The 18,673-nt window shown below is 43.7% G+C and overlaps 1 protein-coding gene across 2 annotated transcripts in view; it reads left to right on the top strand.

The window, feature by feature from the left end:
* Positions 1 to 18,673, top strand: part of SERGEF (secretion regulating guanine nucleotide exchange factor) — a 224,815-nt gene that overhangs the window by 138,868 nt on the left and 67,274 nt on the right. For both annotated transcript variants that reach the window (XR_009532975.1, XM_060103763.1), the window contains exon 10: positions 1,580 to 1,616. Coding sequence is in view for 1 of the 2 variants with exons in the window: in XM_060103763.1 (XP_059959746.1) it covers positions 1,580 to 1,616 (37 nt within the window). In the remaining variant the exon portion in view is untranslated. The remainder of the gene's footprint in view (positions 1 to 1,579; positions 1,617 to 18,673) is intronic.

Genomic DNA, 18,673 nt, shown 5'->3' with positions numbered 1-18,673 from the left:
TGTCAGGGAATCCACCTAAATGTGGGTAACCCTCTTCCCTGTGGAAGCTGAGATCCTGGACGCATAACTTTTACAAAGAAAACAGCCTCAGAGGCCTTGCTGCCCCTTCTCACCTACCAGTGGTTATTTGGCCTCCAATGCTCAAATGCCTTTTGAGCCTGCTACCTTCACTGTCGGGGGCCTGTGCTAATTACCTTTGAATATCACTTCCAAGTGGTTTTTCACTGGGAAAGAGTGAGAAGCTATAGCACCAAGAAAGGAACTTGTGTGAGAATCAGGGAATCAGAGAGACCCTAGTCTTAGTTTTGACACACACTTCCTCTGGCACCTGAGGCAAGTTATTTTCTCTTCCCAAGTGTGTTTTCTCCTTGTAGTGTTAAAGATTGGACTAGATGACCTCCAGGGCTCTTCCAATTGACATTCCATGTGTACCTGAAGCCTTTTTCTTGCCAGGAGCTAAAGTGAGCGTCCTGATAAAGGTCACAGGATGCTTCTCCAGAGTCTCAAGTTCCTTTTAATTAGTACCTGAGGAGCCATTTATACTCTTATATTCCCAATCACTTCCTTCTGGTAGCATTTGGGACATGCAGAGACTGAAAGGCAAGAAGTCTCTCTCACTGGGTGCAGCCACAGGATTCAGAACCCCAAATGATTGTCTTTCATGTATTAGGTATTTGTTCTTTATGTACTTTGTTTTTTCATTCATTCTCTCATTTAACAGGTGTTAACTGAGCCCCAAGTTTTGTGCAGTCCGTCTGTGTAATACAGAGGGACACGAGTCTCAGCGTTGTTCTCAAGACACAGTCTAGTGAGGAGACAGGAAAAAATGTAAAAGACAACAAGATGATTGCTTCAGTGGGGGTACATATAAGTTGCATAATGCAAGGAGTACTTGAGTCTGCCTAGAAGCAACAGCAAGAGAGTCTCTGGATGCTTTGAAATTTTAAAGGATGAGTAGAAGTTTTCTAGGTAGGCAGTTGAGGAGAGGACATTCCCGGCAGAGAAACAGCATGTGCAAAGGCCTGGAGGTGTTGGGAGAACATATTGTGTTCAGAGAACTGCAGGTGGTTTGTGCGGCTGGAAGGTGAAAGGGAGAGTGAGCAGATGAGGAAAAGTCAAGCATTTTTCCTCAGGCAAGTCTGTTTCTACTGAATTCTTTGCTCATTTTATCAGTCCAGATGAGAGTGATGGATTTTTAGCTCAGTTTTCCAAAACTGTGATTTGTATTCCCTTATATTTCCATTTTTATAGTAACACATGTTCATTATAGAAAGTCTGAAAAATACAAAAATGTAGAAAGAAGAAAGGATTAAAAAAGTCGCTCATGGTTTCTGCCTAAAAACAAATACTTTAACACCTTGGTGTATTTCCATTCAACGGTTTTTTGTTTTTTCATTTTTTCTTTTTATGTAGTCATGAGTGTATCGTAACTATAGTCTTTTGTACATGGTGCCCCTTTCTACTTCCTAAAATTTGCCAGAAAATAGATGTTATTATCATTAAAATATAACTGATCATAAAATATAATGGCTGAAATATATTTTTTGTTTAATGTAACTTATTTTCTTTCTCTTTACAGGTCTCCTGTGGCTCAGAGCATAATCTGGCAGTGATTGGTAAGTAATTAGTATACTGATAACTGTGTTTATTCTGAAACTCATGGGCAGAATTGGAGGACTCTTGGTTAACCAAAGGCCAGGGTGCATGCGTGTGTGTATGTTGGGGAAGAGTCTGGGAAATGGAAGCCTTTGTTGACCAAGGCTTTGCCAGAAGCCCTTTTTCTAAAAATTTCTATTCAAAAAGGTGCCTGAACTGGCCTCCCTGCCTCAGGAAGTAGCATTTGGGAATATTAAAGATCTTACAGGCTGGGGGCATCCTGTGTATAAAGCCAGACATAAAAGGGGAAGAGTGGGCTTCCCTGTTGGCGCAGTGGTTGAGAGTCCGCCTGCTGATGCAGGGGACGCGGGTTCGTGCCCCGCTCCGGGAGGATCCCACGTGCCGCGGAGCGGCTGGGCCCGTGAGCCATGGCCGCTGAGCCTGCGCGTCCAGAGCCTGTGCTCCGCAATGGGAGAGGCCACAACAGTGAGAGACCCGCGTACCGCAAAAAAAAAAAAAAAAAAGGTTGGGGGAAGAGGATTGGGCTGCTCCTGGTTCTTGAATAAATCCTTTGCACCGAGTTCTTTCCTCTTGCTTGGCTCTTTCTTTGGAGATGGGGGGTTCTGCTCACTGCCCTCGCTGCCATGTGTTTCATGTCACTCTGGAACTCCCAAGTCTCTGATAAATTGAGGCTTCCTCTTATTGACTCTGAATAACCAAGGTTCACTGTTTTTATAATCAGGCCTGTGCGTAGTTCCTTCAAGAAGCCTTCTAATTACTTCCACACGTAGACTCAGTCGGTACAATAAAGAGACAGTGTAGGGCCTGACTACCTGAGTCCAGTGCAGGCTTCTGCTTGCTAGCTGTATGAACTCAGGTAGTCGGGCCCCACACAGACAAGGTGCTTAGCCCTCCATGCCTCATTTTTCTCACTTTTAAAATGGGGAGGGCAGTGGCATCTTCCTCATAGGGTTGTTGCAGTTGTTATGAGGGTTAAAGGAGTTGATACACGTAAAGCGCTTAGAAGAGCACTTAGCTCCTGGTAAGGGTTTTAGAAGTGTTCGTTGCTATTTTCTGATATCATTAGTTCAAATAATTGCCCTCCTTGGGGCTTTAGGTCTCCCATCTGTGATAGGGAGGGATAAAAACAGGAAACTGAGGTTCTCTCCAGCCCCAACATTTTAGGACTCTGTTACAGCCCCATCCATCACTATCTGCCTTGAGGAGGTGATGTCTGTCCTGTGTACTTCCCTCTCCCAGCCTCTCTCAGCTTCTGAGGGGCAAGGCCCCTGTGTTTTCCTTTTGTTTCCTGCCTATTTGCAGCGCCCAGAGCAGTGCCTGGCCCTCAACGGAGACTCAAGCACTGTTTTCTGAATTAAGCTAGACTGGCTCGCTCAGCTGCCTGGCGTGGCAGCAGTTTGAAGCACTGCTTCGCAGGCCCGAATGTGATGTGCAGGGAGGCGGAACCAAGGACAGCAGAGGAGGTAGGCTGACAGCCAGCAGAGGGGGTGGGGAGTAAAAAGTGCTGGAGTCAGAGAGGGAGTGAGAAAACAGAACAGCAAACCTGCATGCTTTGCCACACCAGATACGTTATACCGGAACTACTCCAGCCTGGGTGTACTTAAGAGAAGCTAATCAAAGAATCAGAGGCTGTGCCTAGGATGTTGCTGCTGCTGTCACTGGACTAGGAGAGAGGTTGGCACAAACAATAAGATTGCAGGGAATCTAAATACATGAAAGAACAAAATCCAGTTGAAGGAGGAGGCCGGAGCCAGCAGGGTGGCAGGCTGAGGCGACAGGCAGCCTAGGGCTGTAGAAAGAGCATAGACTCTGCAGGCAGACAGCCTTGGTTTAAACCAGCTCCATCTCTGTGTGAGCTTCCATTTTTTTCCCTTATCTATGTAATGGGGATAATTCCACCTTGCAGGATTGTTGTTGTGAGGATTAGAGGAGATAATGCGTGCGAAACACCTGGTACTATATAGGGGATGTGTAAGAAATTAATTCATAATTCCATTTCTTTTTCATTTCTCTTGGTCTGGGTGGGGAGAAGGGAGAATCACTTGTTAGTGTAACTGTTCCAGTGAAGTAATTCTTGGTTGGGAGAGAGAAATGATAACATTCTGGAAAGGTGTGTCTAGCGTTACTACCCAAGTGAGGAAGGCAGCAGAGGCTGTGGGAGAGCAGGGCATGGCGTGCTGATGAACTCCTCTGAGGGCAGACCTATTATTTTCTGTTTTGTCCCCAGTGCCTGGGGCCTGGCTCGCAATCTGCTGAATGAATGGTTCCAGAGTCAGGAAAGGTGGGCTCAGTCACGGGACTCTGGACATGTCCACCTGCCTGCATGTGAGCCGGGATCAGAGGCTCCCTGACACCTGGGGGAGGGGGCCCTCAGTGGGTGCCCTGCAGGGTGCAAGCTGTGTAGCAGGAAGCGATGAGAAGCCTCCTGTTAGCCCTGGCAGGAGGCCAGCAAGAGGGGGACAAGCTGGAGGAGGAGAGTTCCTACCAGCTGAAAGCCTGGCTCTCACAGCCAGCTCCCCGCTCCCCCGTCCTGCCCTTGCCTACTTTAGGTGGATTTCCCTGCCTTCAGTCTCATCCCCAAGATGCAGGCCCTCAGTGCCTGGTGCTGGGTCACACACGTGACAGGCACAAAATGGTTGTAGAATAGACTAGAACAGAATATAGAGAAGCCAAACTTTGCTCAGAAGTAGAGGTGGCCTTAATATCTAATGAATGCACAGCAGACAGATCAAACTGGAAGGGAGGGGAAAGAGATGGGTGAAAGGATATAATTTAGGACCTACTCTGTCTAAGAATGCACACAACTCCATGAAGTGTTTTTGTTGTACCCACTTCATAAGGAAGAAAACTGAGACTCAGAGGTTAAACAAGTTGCCCAGGGATAAGTACCAGTAAATGGTAGAGCTGTGTGCCTGACTTCTAAGAATGCTCCTTCGACTCTCTCATATCCTTGGGGCGGCAGGATGCGTAGTGGTTAAGAAGAGCACAGGCACTGGGATCATATCGCCTGGATTCAAATCCTGGCTTCTCCGCTTATGAGCCATGTAACCCTGTATAAATGCCTTAACCTCTCTGTCTTGATTGCCTCATCTGGAAGATCATATTATTGACCTCATAGGGTTGTTATATAAAGTGCTAACAGTGCCTGACACAAAAGTAGGCTCGGTGAATGTTCGCCAGTGTTGGTGTCGTTGTTATATGTTAATTTAAGAATATAAGGAAGTAATTGTAAGATGACTGTAAGAAGGCTGAGGCTCAGGGTGGGAGTCTCAGAAGCTGGAGAGAGAAGTGTCTCCCCCACCTAGAATGCCAGGGTCCAGGGCAGGACCTCAGCATAGCTGCAGAACGGATTTGTAAACTGGAGCCTGGGTACCCCAATCTGGGGGATCTGGAAATCCCAGCAGCCCTGGAAACAGTGCCAGCCCAGATTTGCTCCAAGTCAGGATTCTGCTATCCGCTGTTCCAGGCAGGGACTCGGGACCTGAATGTTCCAGCCTGAGGGAAGCCCCGCAGCAGCCACATTTCAGGCTTCTTAGGAAATCAAAATAATTCGACTTTGATACTGCATTGCTTCCAGTTTTCTTTTCCCCCCCTTCTTTTGCAATTTGGTTTGCTTCTTTTCTTAGTTTTCCAGTGAAGTTTCTCTTGACCTGTTCTGTGTTTGCTGCCAGGTCACTCTTCCTCAGTGAGCCTGATTCCTCATCTGTAAAACCAACATCACAATACCCACCCCTAAAAGTTGTTTTTCCAAATGGCATAGATATGTCGGTTGCCTGTGCAGTGCCTGCTACAGAATAGGTGCTCAGCAGGAGAACTTGGCAGGTTCATGAGTTCATTTGCTTGCTTGCTTGCTTGCTTGCTTGCTTCCTTCCTTTTCACCCAGGATTTCCCTCCACATCTGAAGAAGCTGGCTGGCTCCCATTTGTGGGCATAGGCGAAGTCAGCAGAGGTGAGATGAGGACATGTGGCCACCACTTGCTCAGAAGATCCCTGCCTGCCACGGGCAGGCTCCCCAGGCCCAGCTCTGTCTTCGGGGCCCTCACTTCCATGTCTGGTTGAATTGGCTCCAGCTGTTTTTCTTCCCCCCAGGAGCAGCTTATTTTGGCTTGAATGGGCGATTTGTTTGCCTTCTCTCCTGATTTTCGGTTGTTCAGCCTTCCCTTCCTGCAGAGAAAAAAGAGCTGACCACATTTCCTTTCTTCCGCTCCACGCAGACCCTTGGAAGGGATTTTATTGGTGGCCTTTTCCTGGAGCACTCATGCTTGCCAGACGGGCATTGTTAAAGCGTTAGATATTTGGCAGCAAAGTGTAGAGCGTCCTCCTCCAAGCAAAAGCATCTCTTTTACCAAATTGGAGCTATAATCTATGCAAGGATCTTTTATTTTTAATTTTTTTCATTTCACTGATGACTTCCGATTGTTGAATCTTTGTACCTTTGTAATATGTGTGGCAGAACAACTGACCTTGCATGGCATGAGACCCATCAAGTGGGGTCATGTGAGGATTTAATAGCGAGAACTAACTCATTTTGACACTGGCTATAGCCCTGAGAGGCAATACCTCCAAACCCAGGGCCTTGTAGAGAGCTTAGAGGCAAGGACAGACTTGTACGGTCCTATGCACAGTAGGATGGGCAAAGTGTAAATGCTTTACTTATATTGTCCCATTTAATCCTCATACCACATTGATGCACTGTTGTTAACCCCATTTTCTAGATGGGGGAAGCTGAAGCTTAGGCTGAGCAGTTTGCCCCGCCAGGTCATCTGATCAGGAGGAATCTGTGTGTCGGGTCTTTAACCCAGGTCTCTATTTCCAGAACCTGTGGTCTTCTGCCTGCTGCTGCCTTCCTGCAGACCGTGACTGTCTGGCCTGTTTTTAAGGCCACCAGATAAGATTATTTCATCTCTTCATTTCAATATTTAGTTCCCCTTCATGTTGGCAAGTTCTTCTGTATATGTAGATTATATGTAATCTGGTTCAGATTAAGCAGTTCTCGGCATAATAACCAGATAAAATCGTGACATTGATGACATTGTGTTGTCATCACACTTCCCTCCCTACCTTCTGAGATTCCCACCCCTTTTAGGATTCTTCTTCCCCCTTCCGTTGTCCCTTCTCTTTAAAAAAATTTTTACTTATTTAATTTTCAAGTAATTAGTACATGTGTATTATTTAAAACTTAAAAAGCACAAAAAGATTTAAAATGAAAAATTTCCCTCCTGCTTTATCTCCCATCTATCCAGAGTGCCAAAACCCTTCTACCACATGTGCAGCTAATGCCTATTATTAGTTTCTTTTTGCAAATATAAGTGAATACTAAGATATATTTTTATCCCCCTTTTTACGTAAATTGTAGTATACTTTACATGCTTTTTAGTGTCTGATTTTTTTTCTTTCAATAATTGATCTGGGAGATCTTTCCATATCAGTATAAAAGCCTTTCTAGTTCGTTATTACAACTACATAATGTTCCAGTGTACCTATATACTGTGATTTATTTAATCAGTGCCCTGTTGATGGACATTTAGGTGATTTCCTGTCTTTTGCTTATTACAAGTAATGATGTAGTGAATTACCTTGTATATATGTTATTTCATATGTGGGTGAGTGTAGCTGTAGGATAAATTCCTAGAAGTAAAATTACTGTATCAAAGAGTAAGTGTATTTGTTATTTTGCAAGATACTGCAGAAATTGGCTTCCATAGGAATTATACCATCTTCCACTCCCACCAGCAGTGTGTAAGAGTGCCTGTTTCTGCAGCCTCCCTAATAGTAGTGTGTTAGGAAACTTCTGGAGTTTTGCCAGTTTAATAGGTGAAAAACTACTCAGGGTGGTTTTGGTTTATTTTACTTTTTAAATTGAAGTACAGTATATATATATATATATATATATATATATATAGAGAGAGAGAGAGAGAGAGAGAGAGAGAGAGAGAGAGAGAGAAAAGTGCACAAATCTTAAGGGTTCAGACTGATGAGTTTTTATGTATGTATATACTTAAGAAACCACCACCCAGCACAAGATACAGACCATTTCCAGCACCCACCCCAGAAGCCTACCTCATGCTCCTTCTCAGTCAGTACCACACCCCCAGAGGTAACCACTATTTTGACTTCTGTCTCCAGAGATGAGTTCTTGCCTGTTCTTGAGCTTCATATAAACGATGTCATACCGTGTGAACTCTTTTGTGTGGCTTTTTTTGTTCAACACATTGTGTCCATAAGAATCATCCATTCTCTATGTAGCAGTAGTTCTTTTTTATTGATCAGTAATACTCCTCTTATGAATATACTATAACTTATTTATCCATTTAACTGTTGAAGAGCATTTGAGTTGTTTCTAGTTTGAAGATTGTGAATAAAGCTGCTATGAACATTCTTATATATGCCTTTTGGTGAACATATACATCTATTTCTCTTGAGTACATAACTAAGAGTAGGATTTCTATGTTACTAGGTCATATGTATAGCATTAAGAGATTCTGCTCAACAGTTTTACAAAGTAGTTGTACCAATTTATACTCTTACCAGCAACATATGAGAGTTCTAATTGTGCCATATCCTTGCTAGGTATTTTTAATCTTATTGATTTAGGCCATTCTGCTGAGTGTGTAGTATGGACTCTTACTGTGATTTTAACTTGCATTTCTCTGGTAACCAGTGATGTGGAGCACCTTTTCATATGCTTATAGGCCACTTGGGTAGCTTCTTTTGTCTAGTGCAAAGACTTTGCCCATTGTTTTAAAGTGGGTTTTGTCTGTTTTTCTTAATGATTTGTAGAGATCCTTTATCTTATGGATTCAATTTCTTTGTTGGATTATATGTATTGTGAACACCTCCTAGGCAGTCACTTACTCTTTTGCTCTTTTAATGATATCTTTTGATAAATAGATATTCTTAATTTAATTTAATTTAATTTAATTTAATTTAATTTTTTTTATTATTATTATTTTTTACGGTACGTGGGCCTCTCACTGTTGTGGCCTCTCCCGTTGCGGAGCACAGGCTCTGGACGCACAGGCCATGGCTCACGGGACCAGCCGCTCCGTGGCATGTGGGATCCTCCCTGACCGGGGCACGAACCCGTGTCCCCTGCATCGGCAGGCGGACTCTCAACCACTGCGCCACCAGGGAAGCCCTCCCTCTTTTTCTTTTCTTTTTTTTGTTTTTTTGCGGTACGCGGACCTCTCACTGCTGTGGCCTCTCCCGTTGTGGAGCACAGGCTCCGGACGCTCAGGCCCAGCAGCCATGGCCCACGGGCCCAGCCGCTCCGCGGCACGTGGGATCCTCCTGGACCGGGGCAGTCCCGGTCCTGAACCCGCGTCCCCTGAATCGGCAGGTGGACTCTACCTCCCTCTTTTTCTTGATGAGTCTGGCTAATGGTTTATCAATTTTGTTTATCTTCTCAAAGAATCAGCTTTTAGTTTTATTGATCTTTGCTATTGTTTTCTTTGTTTCTATTTCATTTATTTCTGCTCTAATCTTTATGATTTCTTTCCTTCTGCTAACTTTGGGTTTTGTTTGTTCTTCTTTCTCTAGTTCCTTTAGGTATAAGGTTAGATTGTTTATTTGAGATTTTTCTTGTTTCTTGAGGTAGGCTTGTATAGCTATAAACTTCCCTCTTAGAACTGCTTTTGCTGCATCCCATAGGTTTTGGATTGTCATGTTTTCATTGTCATTTGTTTCTAGGTGTTTTTTTATTTCCTCTTTGATTTCTTCAGTGATCTCTTGGTTATTTAGTAACGTAGTGTTTAACCTCCATGTGTTTGTGTTTTTTATGTTTTTTCCCCTGTAATTCATTTCTAATCTCATAGTGTTGTGGTCAGAAAAGATGCTTGATATGATTTCAATTTTCTTAAATTTACTGAGGCTTGATTTGTGACTCAAGATGTGATCTATCCTGGAGAATGTTCTGTGCGCACTTGAGAAGAAAGTGTAATCTGCTGTTTTAGGATGGAATGTCCTATAAATATCAATTAAATCTATCTGGTCTATTGTGTCATTTAAAGCTTCTGTTTCCTTATTTATTTTCATTTTGGATGATCTGTCCATTGGTGTCAGTGACGTGTTAAAGTCCCCCACTATTATTGTGTTACTGTTGATTTCCTCTTTTACAGCTGTTAGCAGTTGCCTTATGTATTGAGGTGCTCCTATGTTGGGTGCATACATATTTATAATTGTTGTATCTTCTTCTTGGATTGATCCCTTGATCATTATGTAGTGTCCTTCCTTGTCTCTTGTAACATTCTTTATTTTAAAGTCTATTTTATCTGATATGAGTATTGCTACTCCAGCTTTCTTTTGATTTCCAGTTGCATGGAATATCTTTTTCCATCCCCTCACTTTCAGTCTGTATGTGTCCCTAGGTCTGAAGTGGGTCTCTTGTAGACAGCATATATATGGGTCTTGTTTTTGTATCCATTCAGGAAGCTTGTGTCTTTTGGATGGAGCATTTAATCCATTCACGTTTAAGGTAATTATCGATATGTATGTTCCTATGACCATTTTCTTAATTGTTTTGGGTTTGTTTTTGTAGGTCCTTTTCTTCTCTTGTGTTTCCCACTTAGAGAAGTTCATTTAGCATTTGTTGTAGAGCTGGTTTGGTGGTGCTGAATTCTCTTAGCTTTTGCTTGTCTGTAAAGTTTTTGATTTCTCCATCCAATCTGAATGAGATCCTTGCCGAGTAGAGTAATCTTGGTTGTAGGTTCTTCCCTTTCATCACTTTAAGTATATCATGCCACTGCCTTCTGGCTTATAGAGTTTCTGCTGAGAAATCAGCTGTTAACTTTATGGGAGTTCCCTTGTATGTTTTTTGTCATTTTTCTCTTGCTGCTTTCAATAATTTTTCTTTGTCTTTAATTTTTGCCAATTTGATTACTATGTGTCTCGGCGTGTTTCTCCTTGGGTTTATTCTGTTTGGGACTCGCTGTGCTTCCTGGACTTAGGTGGCTATTTCCTTTCCCATGTTAGGGAAGTTTTCAACTATAGTCTCTTCACATATTTTCTCGGGTTCTTTCTCTGTCTCTTCTCCTTCTGGGACCCCTATAATGTAAATGTTGTTGTGTATAATGTTGTCCCAGAGGTCTCTTAGGCTGTCTTCATTTCTTTTCATTCTTTTTTCATTATTCTGTTCTGTGGCAGTGAATTACACCATTCTGTCTTCCAGGTCACTTATCCGTTCTTCTGCCTCAGTTATTCTGCTGTTGATTCCTTCTAGTGTAGTTTTCATTTCAGTTATTGTATTGTTCATCTCTGTTTGTTTGTTCTTTAATTCTTCTAGGTCTTTGTTAAACATTTCTTGCATCTTCTCGATCTTTGCCTCCATTCTTTTTCCAAGGTCCTGGATCATCTTCACTATCATTATTCTGAATTCTTTTCCTGGAAGGTTGCCTATCTCCACTTCATTTAGTTGTTTTTCTGGGGTTTTATCTTGTTCCTTCATCTGATACATAGCCCTCTGCCTTTTCATCTTGTCTATCTTTCTGTGAATGTGGTTCTTGTTCCACAGGCTGCAGGATTGTAGTTCTTCTTGCTTCTGCTGTCTGCCCTCTGGTGGATGAGGCTATCTAAGAGGCTTGTGTAAGTGTCCTGATGGGAGGGACTGGTGGTGGGTAGAGCTGACTGTTGCTCTGATGGGCAGAGCTCAATAAAATTTTAATCCGCTTGACTGCTGATGGGTGGGGCTGGGTTCCCTCCCTGTTGGTTGTTTGGCCTGAGGCAACCCAACACTGGAGCCTACCAGGGCTCTTTGGTGGGGCTAATGACAGACTCTGGGAGGGCTCATGCCAAGGAGTACTTCCCAGAACTTCTGCTGCCAGTGTCCTTGTCCCCACGGTGAGCCACAGCCACCCCCCACCTCTGCAGGAGACCCTCCAATACTAGCAGGTAGGTCTGGTTCAGTCTCCCTTGGGGTCACTGCTCCTTCCCCTGGGTCCTTATGCACACACTACTTTGTGTGTACCCTCCAAGAGTGCGGTCTCTGTTTCCCCAAGTCCTGTCAAAGTCCGGCAATCAAATCTCACTAGGCTTCAAAGTCTGATTTTCTAGGAATTCCTCCTCCTGTTGCTGGACCCCCTGGTTGGGAAGCCTGATGTGGGGCTCAGAACCTTCCCTCCAGTGGGTGGACTTCTATAAATGTTTTCCAGTCTGTGAGTCACCCACCCAGCAGTTATGGGATTTGATTTTACTGTGATTGCGCCTCTCCTTCCATCTCATTGTGGCTTCTCCTTTGTCTTTGGATGTGGGGTACCTTTTTTGGTGAGTTCCAGTGTCTTCCTGTTGATGATTGTCCAGCAGCTAGTTGTGATTCTGGTGTTCTCACAAGAGGGAGTGAGAGCACATCCTTCTACTCCGCCATCTTGGTTCCTAGTCCTAGATTTTCGCTTTTTGTTTTTGCTTTTGATGTTTTTATTTTGTCCTATTTTTACCGTGCAACTTTTTCTTTCACCGTAGATGAAATTTACCAGTCTTTTCCTTTATGGCTTCTGCATTCTGAGTTAGAGGATCCCTCCCCACTCCAGGGTATAAAGGACTTTCTTCATATTTTATTCTAGTACATTATGGTTTTATATTGTACAAGTAAATCTTTGATCCATTTGGAATTTATCCTGATATACAATGTCAGGTATGGATTCAACTTCATTATTTTTCCAGATAGCTATTCAAAGTCTCAACACTATTTATTGAATTCACTTTTTTTTGGCTGCCTTCCTGAGTCCTGTCACTACCAAAGTAGTCCTAAGGCATAGAGAGAAGCAATGACTTAACCCAAGATTGCCCAGCTAGTCAGTGGCAGAGCTGGGGCCAGCACTTGGGGCCAGCTCATGTTGCTTAGACAGGGCTTGTGGATGGTTCTCAAGGAGCTTTCCTAAGTGGTTGTGATCTCCCGGGCTGTTTGCCACGTGGAGAGGGACTGCTAAGGCAGAGCAGCGTCTTTTAAGCCATTCCCTAGGTTCTGAGTGCTGTCCCAGGTCCTGCTTCTCTCAGCTGCGGAGGTGATACACTTGTTGCCATTATCACACTGCTTGAGACACCGTATTTTCTTCTTTGCCAGGCCAGAGTGTGATCAGATCTTTCACATTCAGGAGAGATGTTTGACAGTTAATACAGAGATATTTTTACAGAGCATTGGTTATCATTCGAGTCACATTTCCATTGAGTCATTTGTTTTCAGGGCATAGCCTCACATCACAAAAAGTGCCTTCTTAGCTCTCAGTAAAGTTTTTTACTATTACTCCTAAAGAAGCAATGTTTGTGTCACTCCATAGTAGTCATTCTACATGAGACCACAGGTGAGGGTGCCAGGCTGTCAAGGAGGCTCACATAACGTGCTAAATTACTCACTCTCTCACGCCACCCTTTTTGGGCACGAGATTAACCACCATGTTTTGGCATAATGCTTTGGTCCTTTTGGAGTTACTTACCGTAGCAAAAACTGTAATTGTGACCCACTGTACTGGTTTAAAAATACTCAAGAAGCTTGGGGCCTTGCAAAGGTAAATGTAACTAAGGTGAGCTCAAAGTAAAAAAGTACGAAGAGTTAGAGCAAGACAGAGACAGCCTTCTGCAGTGGAAGGGCTGAGCTCCGCTCCCAGCTCTGTCTGCCTTTAACTCTCTGTGTGATCCTGGGCAGGCCCCCTCCCTCTCCAGGCCTTAGAATCCCCATCTGGGAAATAGTTCTAAAGTCTGCTCCATCACTCAAGCCTGTCCTCATGTGCACAAACTCTGTTGTGCATCTTAATAGACCTGCACTGTCTACACTTGCCTTGCATGCAGTAGGTGCTTTGTATGTTTGTTAAAAGCTGAATGAATGTTATATACAGTATTTTCCTTATTCCCTCCCATCAGCTTGCTAGTGACTGATAATGTGCCCAGTAGCATTCTGGGTGCTGAGAAGGAATACAGCAAAATGGTCTTACCTTATGGAACTCACATTTTATGGGAAAGAGACTTAAGCCTGGCACGTGATATGTGCTTAATAAATACTGAATGAACAGATGAGTGAGTGCAGAGCAGAAGGTGACAAGAATTAGAAGAACGAGTGAAGAGGAAGGAATGATTAATTTTGGAAATCCTCATGGCAGAGGGGGTTTCTGAGCGGAGGAAGGGTAAAGAGCGTTCTGTGCTGAGGGATCAACATGAGCAAAGAGAAGGAAGGCTTTAAAGTGTGAATCATGGTTGAGAGACAAGTGGTCAGCCAGCAAGACAGCGGAGGGTCAGCTAAGGCCATCTCTGGTAGCATTGACTTTACTGTATAGACAGTGTGGTGCCATTAAGGGTTATTTAGGAAGACACTCAAAAGTTGACGATTGCAGCAGTGGATTTTTTTTTTTTTAAGATAATACCTTCTTACAGAGGAAAAGAGAACTGACAGTAGTAGGTACCTACTAAGTATGGGCACCACTCTGAGCATTTTGCATATATCATTTCATTAGGTCATCACCATGCAAGGTAGAAAGTAGACGGGTTTTCCAGATGGGAAAATGGAGACTCAAAGAGGTGAAGCCCTGGATTCAGACTGACATCTGCTGACTCTGAGGTCTGCATTTTCCCCCTCAAGTGCTCCCTGCAGAGGTCAGGCTTTGGCTTAATTAGCATATCAAGCAGCATCTATTATACTAAGCGTATAGCATGCACGTGACTTCTTCCGGAAGACAGGAAAAAGCAATAGCAACTGATAGTACAATACTTGTCTGGAAGGGCAGAGGCCAGCCTGTATCCCGGTCTATCCTCAGAGCCTAGCACCTAGGGGACCATGTGCAGTGTGGGGCAGCTTTAACAATGGCCAAGGAGTCAGGCCCATGAGCCTGCTCTGTCCTTCCTTAGGCAGGAGCAAGCTTCCTGAGTCTGAATGGCACCCTGGTACCTCCCTATGAACGCCCAGACTCTCAGTGTTGCCTCAGTGTAGCACCCACAGGCCTCAGCTTGCACCAGGACCCCTAAATACCACCTACCCAGTGGCTGTCCCTGTTGCCTCCTGTCTCTGTGGAATCCCCTATTCCTCCCGGGTGCATCTAAGCCCTTAAATGGAGAACAGCTGTGACATTCATTTCAAAGTGCTCTCCCTAGGCAAGGCTTCAGCAGCATTCTGTTTGCCCGTTTGATTATTCACAGATTTAGTCACTCATTAAGAAGCTGCACCAAGTAGTAGAAAGAGTCCTGGGCCAAGGGACCTGAGTACCAGATTAGCTGCTGTTACCTTGGGCAGGCACTTTCCTTCTCTGAGCGTGCTTTTCTTTATGGATAAAATAAAAGAAATCTGTAAGATAATCTTCAGGGTCTCTTCCAGCTCTGACACTTTCTGAGACTGTGTCTTGTTCATAAAATTCATAAACTCACACCTTCACCCTAACCTGGGGTTAGGGAATACTTCTAAGAGGAGACATGATGTTTGAGGTGGGTCTTAAAGGATGAGCAGGAGGAAGAGAAAGACATTCCAGGGAAGGGGATCAACATGAACAAAAGCATGCAGAAGACATGGCAAATTGGGGGAAAAGAGGGGATTGGGAGGGGAACAAAGCAGTGGGAAACAAGGCTGTGGGGATGCCTGAAGCCTGAGGAGACAGGACTTCATCCTCTGTGGTAACAAGGAGCAGGAAAGGTCTTAAAGCAGAGGAATGACTTGATCTGATCTGTTTTCAGAAGCAAATAGCTGGTCAACAGAGGAATCTTGGAGTAATGGCAGTGGGTTTGATTTTGTGGCTTTGTAAGATAACTAATTCGGTAAGTTTATAGTTTTCGGCTTGAGGCAAGGAAGATGCTGCTGCCCTTTTGGCCTCAGCACACTGGATGTCTGATTGTTACGACTAGGCGTTGTGGCTCCTGAATCCCATCAGACTTCTTGGCTTGGACTCTGCCCCATACTAATTGCAACTCCAGTTCCACCCCAAGGCCAGTCCCTCCCTCTTCCTGTGGCAGCCAAGATGCTGACTGAGTCAGGAAGCTGTGCAGTGTGACCCTAGTGTGGCATGCATGCATATGCCAGTAGCCTCTTATGTGGCCTTTGTGCTTTGTCAGTTTTTTGAACCTGTTCACTTTATTCAGGCAGCACTTCTTAAATAAATTCTGCACATGAAGAGAATTTACTGTGATCAGTTGGGAACTGACTTGCAGAAATTTTCAGCAAATGGCATTATATAGCAAGAAGATTAAAAAAAAAAACCCCACAAGTAAAATGATAGGGACTCTTGGACAGATGCTTTTTAAAAATTTAATTTTGCTAAATGGAATGGATGGCCAAAGGCTTATAGGCTTCTACTATGGGAGGGGACTGCCTTTCTGAGGGAGGGGAGCAGAATTTTAGCTGATCTAATGTAAGAATAGGCATAGGGTCCTAGAATCACAGAATTTGAAGGTGGAGGGGACTTCAGAAATGACCTAATCCCCACAGAAGAGGAAATGAAGGCCTAAGTGAAGAAATGATTTGCCCAGAGTCACGCAGCAAGTCAGAGGCTGAGCCCAGGATGCCAGCCGCCAGGTCCTGACTCTAGCTGGCACCACCACACCTCTTTGGAGACAGAGCATCAGCAACCTCTGAGGTGAGCTCCAAGGCCCCCACCCTTGTCACGCTGACCTGGCAGCCGTGGCCTCAGGAGCCCTTGATGGGGCTCACTTCTGGGTAGTTTCTGCTACACATCCACACCGGAGGTACCATATCCTCCATTTCCCTCTGCTGCAGCAGCTTACAGATTTTTAGCAAATGCCGCCTGGTAATGGACAGAAATTAGACCTGTTTCCTTTTATTTCTTAACTTTTCAGCCTCTCCCAGGGGGTTGCTACATGAACTCAGTTGTACTTAGAAAAAAAAAAAAAAAGGTAAAGATTTCAATAATTCAGCTTTTGGGAGGAAGGTAAGGAGAAATAAGGGCCTAGGAAGCCAACAGAGGAGATTATCAACTCTCAAATAATCTTTAGGGACCATGCTAACAGTAATAGTTGACATTATTGGTCCTTACCATGAACCATATGCAGTTTTACACAATATTAATTTATTCTTTACATCAACCATAAAGTAGGTACTGTTATACCTGTTGCACAGATAGAGAAACTAAGGCACAGAGAGGTTAAATAACTCAAGGAGAAGAACATTGTCCTGGGTGTTCTACAGTGTAAGGGTCTGGGTATCCAAGTGGTGGATTCAGAATTAGGGAGTGATATTCTCCCAAATTATCAATAAATTGATAAGGGATGCAAAGGGATCTCTTATGGCTGCCAAAAAGCTCCAGCCTCAGCCTGTCCCCATGAAAGCAAAGAAGGAGAGTGTTCCACTTTCTATGATAAAGAAAACCGGGAGGGTTTATATACACAAAGGATGATAAGATCAGAAGCTAAACAGGGGTGGAAATGTGAGCTGAAGTCAACAGAGTAACACTTAATTGGGCATAAATGTAAGAGAGGGTGTTGACTGCCTCCATGATTCCTGGTCAGCTGGCACTAGTGAGGCGAAGCCGGGGGAGGTGGCCGTGGCCGTGTTCTCAGAAGGGAGTATTTGAAACTGTGATACCTTCCAAATGCAGGACTTCCCATACCCTAAGGAAGATTTCTTTTTAATCTGGCCCTTGAGACTATTCAGATGCTTTTATTAATCTTCTGGTTTTTTTGTGACTTTAAGTAAGTAATATGCTTGCCCTTCAAGGGCTTTAACTGAACAACTATAAAAATAAAGATAATAATCTGGTCCCCCCCCTTCTTGTTTCATAAAGGCTTCCTGATGTTGTAAAATGTGTAACTGATTAGAAAGGAAAAGTAATCATTTTGCATAAAAATCAAGATAGAATATCATAGTTTTAATAAATATTGTTTTATTATAATTCTCAAATGAATTCAATGTGATTTAGTGGGGACACTAAGTCCATGACAGTTGCCTGACTGGGTTTCAGATCTCAGCCCTGGCATCTTCTAGCTGTGTTACCTTGAGTGAATTACAACCTTCCTGAGCCTCAGTTTTCCTATGTGGATAAATGAGAATACTTAAAGTGTTATTATGACAATTAAGTAGGATAATATGTGTAAAGGACCTGATACATGACACCAGCAGTACATAAAGATTTCTTTTCTTTTTTTTTTTTTTTGCTGTACACGGGCCTTTCACTGTTGTGGCCTCTCCCGTTGTGGAGCACAGGCTCCTGACGTGCAGGCTCAGCAGCCATGGCTCACGGGCCCAGCCGCTCTGCAGCATGTGGGATCCTCCCGGACCGGGGCATGAACCCGTATCCCCTGCATCGGCAGGCGGACTCTCAACCACTGCACCACCAGGGAAGCCCAGATTTCTTTTTTTTTAAATCAGTGCTAAATATTATCCCTTTTTAAAAAATTAATTTTTATTGGAGTATAGTTGATTTACAATGGTTTGTTAGTTTTGAAGATTTCTGTAACTCCACATCCTTGCCAAAACCAGGACTGATCCAGCTACTAATTTTTACTAGTCTAATAGGTTCTATCAAAATCAAGATTTTGTTTCTGAGACAGAAACACTCTGCCCAGGTTCAACCAGAGAAACAGACCCAGTAGGAGACATATATTAAGAGATTTAATGCACAGAATCTACATGGACATCTGTGGAAGATGGCAAGTCTTAAATCCACAGGGCAGATCTTCAGGAAGGGCAGGCTGATGCTCTAGTCAATAAGCAGAACTTCTTCCTCAGGGACACCCCGGCTCTCTTCTTAAGGACTTTCAACTGACTCAGGCTCACCCAGATTATCTAGAATTAATCTCCTTTACGTATCAATAAAATCAACTGATTATAGAGGTTAATCACAGCTACAAAATACCTTCACAGCAACACTTAGATTAGTGTTTGAATAACTGGATACAGATTGACACATAAAACTGACCATCACGTAGTCCAACTTGTATTTTAAGAAAATCATTCTCGGGATGGGAGGAAGGCTGAGTTGAAGGAGAGAGAACCTGGAAGCAGAGAGATGAATAGAGAAACCAGAGCATTACCTTAAGGGAAGGGTGATGAGGACCTGAATTAAGTAGTGGCAGCTGAGGTAGAAAGTCAGAAGCGACTTAAAAGGCCACGCTCAGCTTGTTGGGACTAAGTGACCTG

Source organism: Mesoplodon densirostris, chromosome 7 (genome assembly GCF_025265405.1).
Source record: "Mesoplodon densirostris isolate mMesDen1 chromosome 7, mMesDen1 primary haplotype, whole genome shotgun sequence".
Classification (NCBI taxonomy): Eukaryota; Metazoa; Chordata; class Mammalia; order Artiodactyla; family Ziphiidae; genus Mesoplodon; species Mesoplodon densirostris.
Note: the sequence above shows the minus strand (reverse complement) of the source record. Positions and strands in the feature narration are given on the sequence as shown.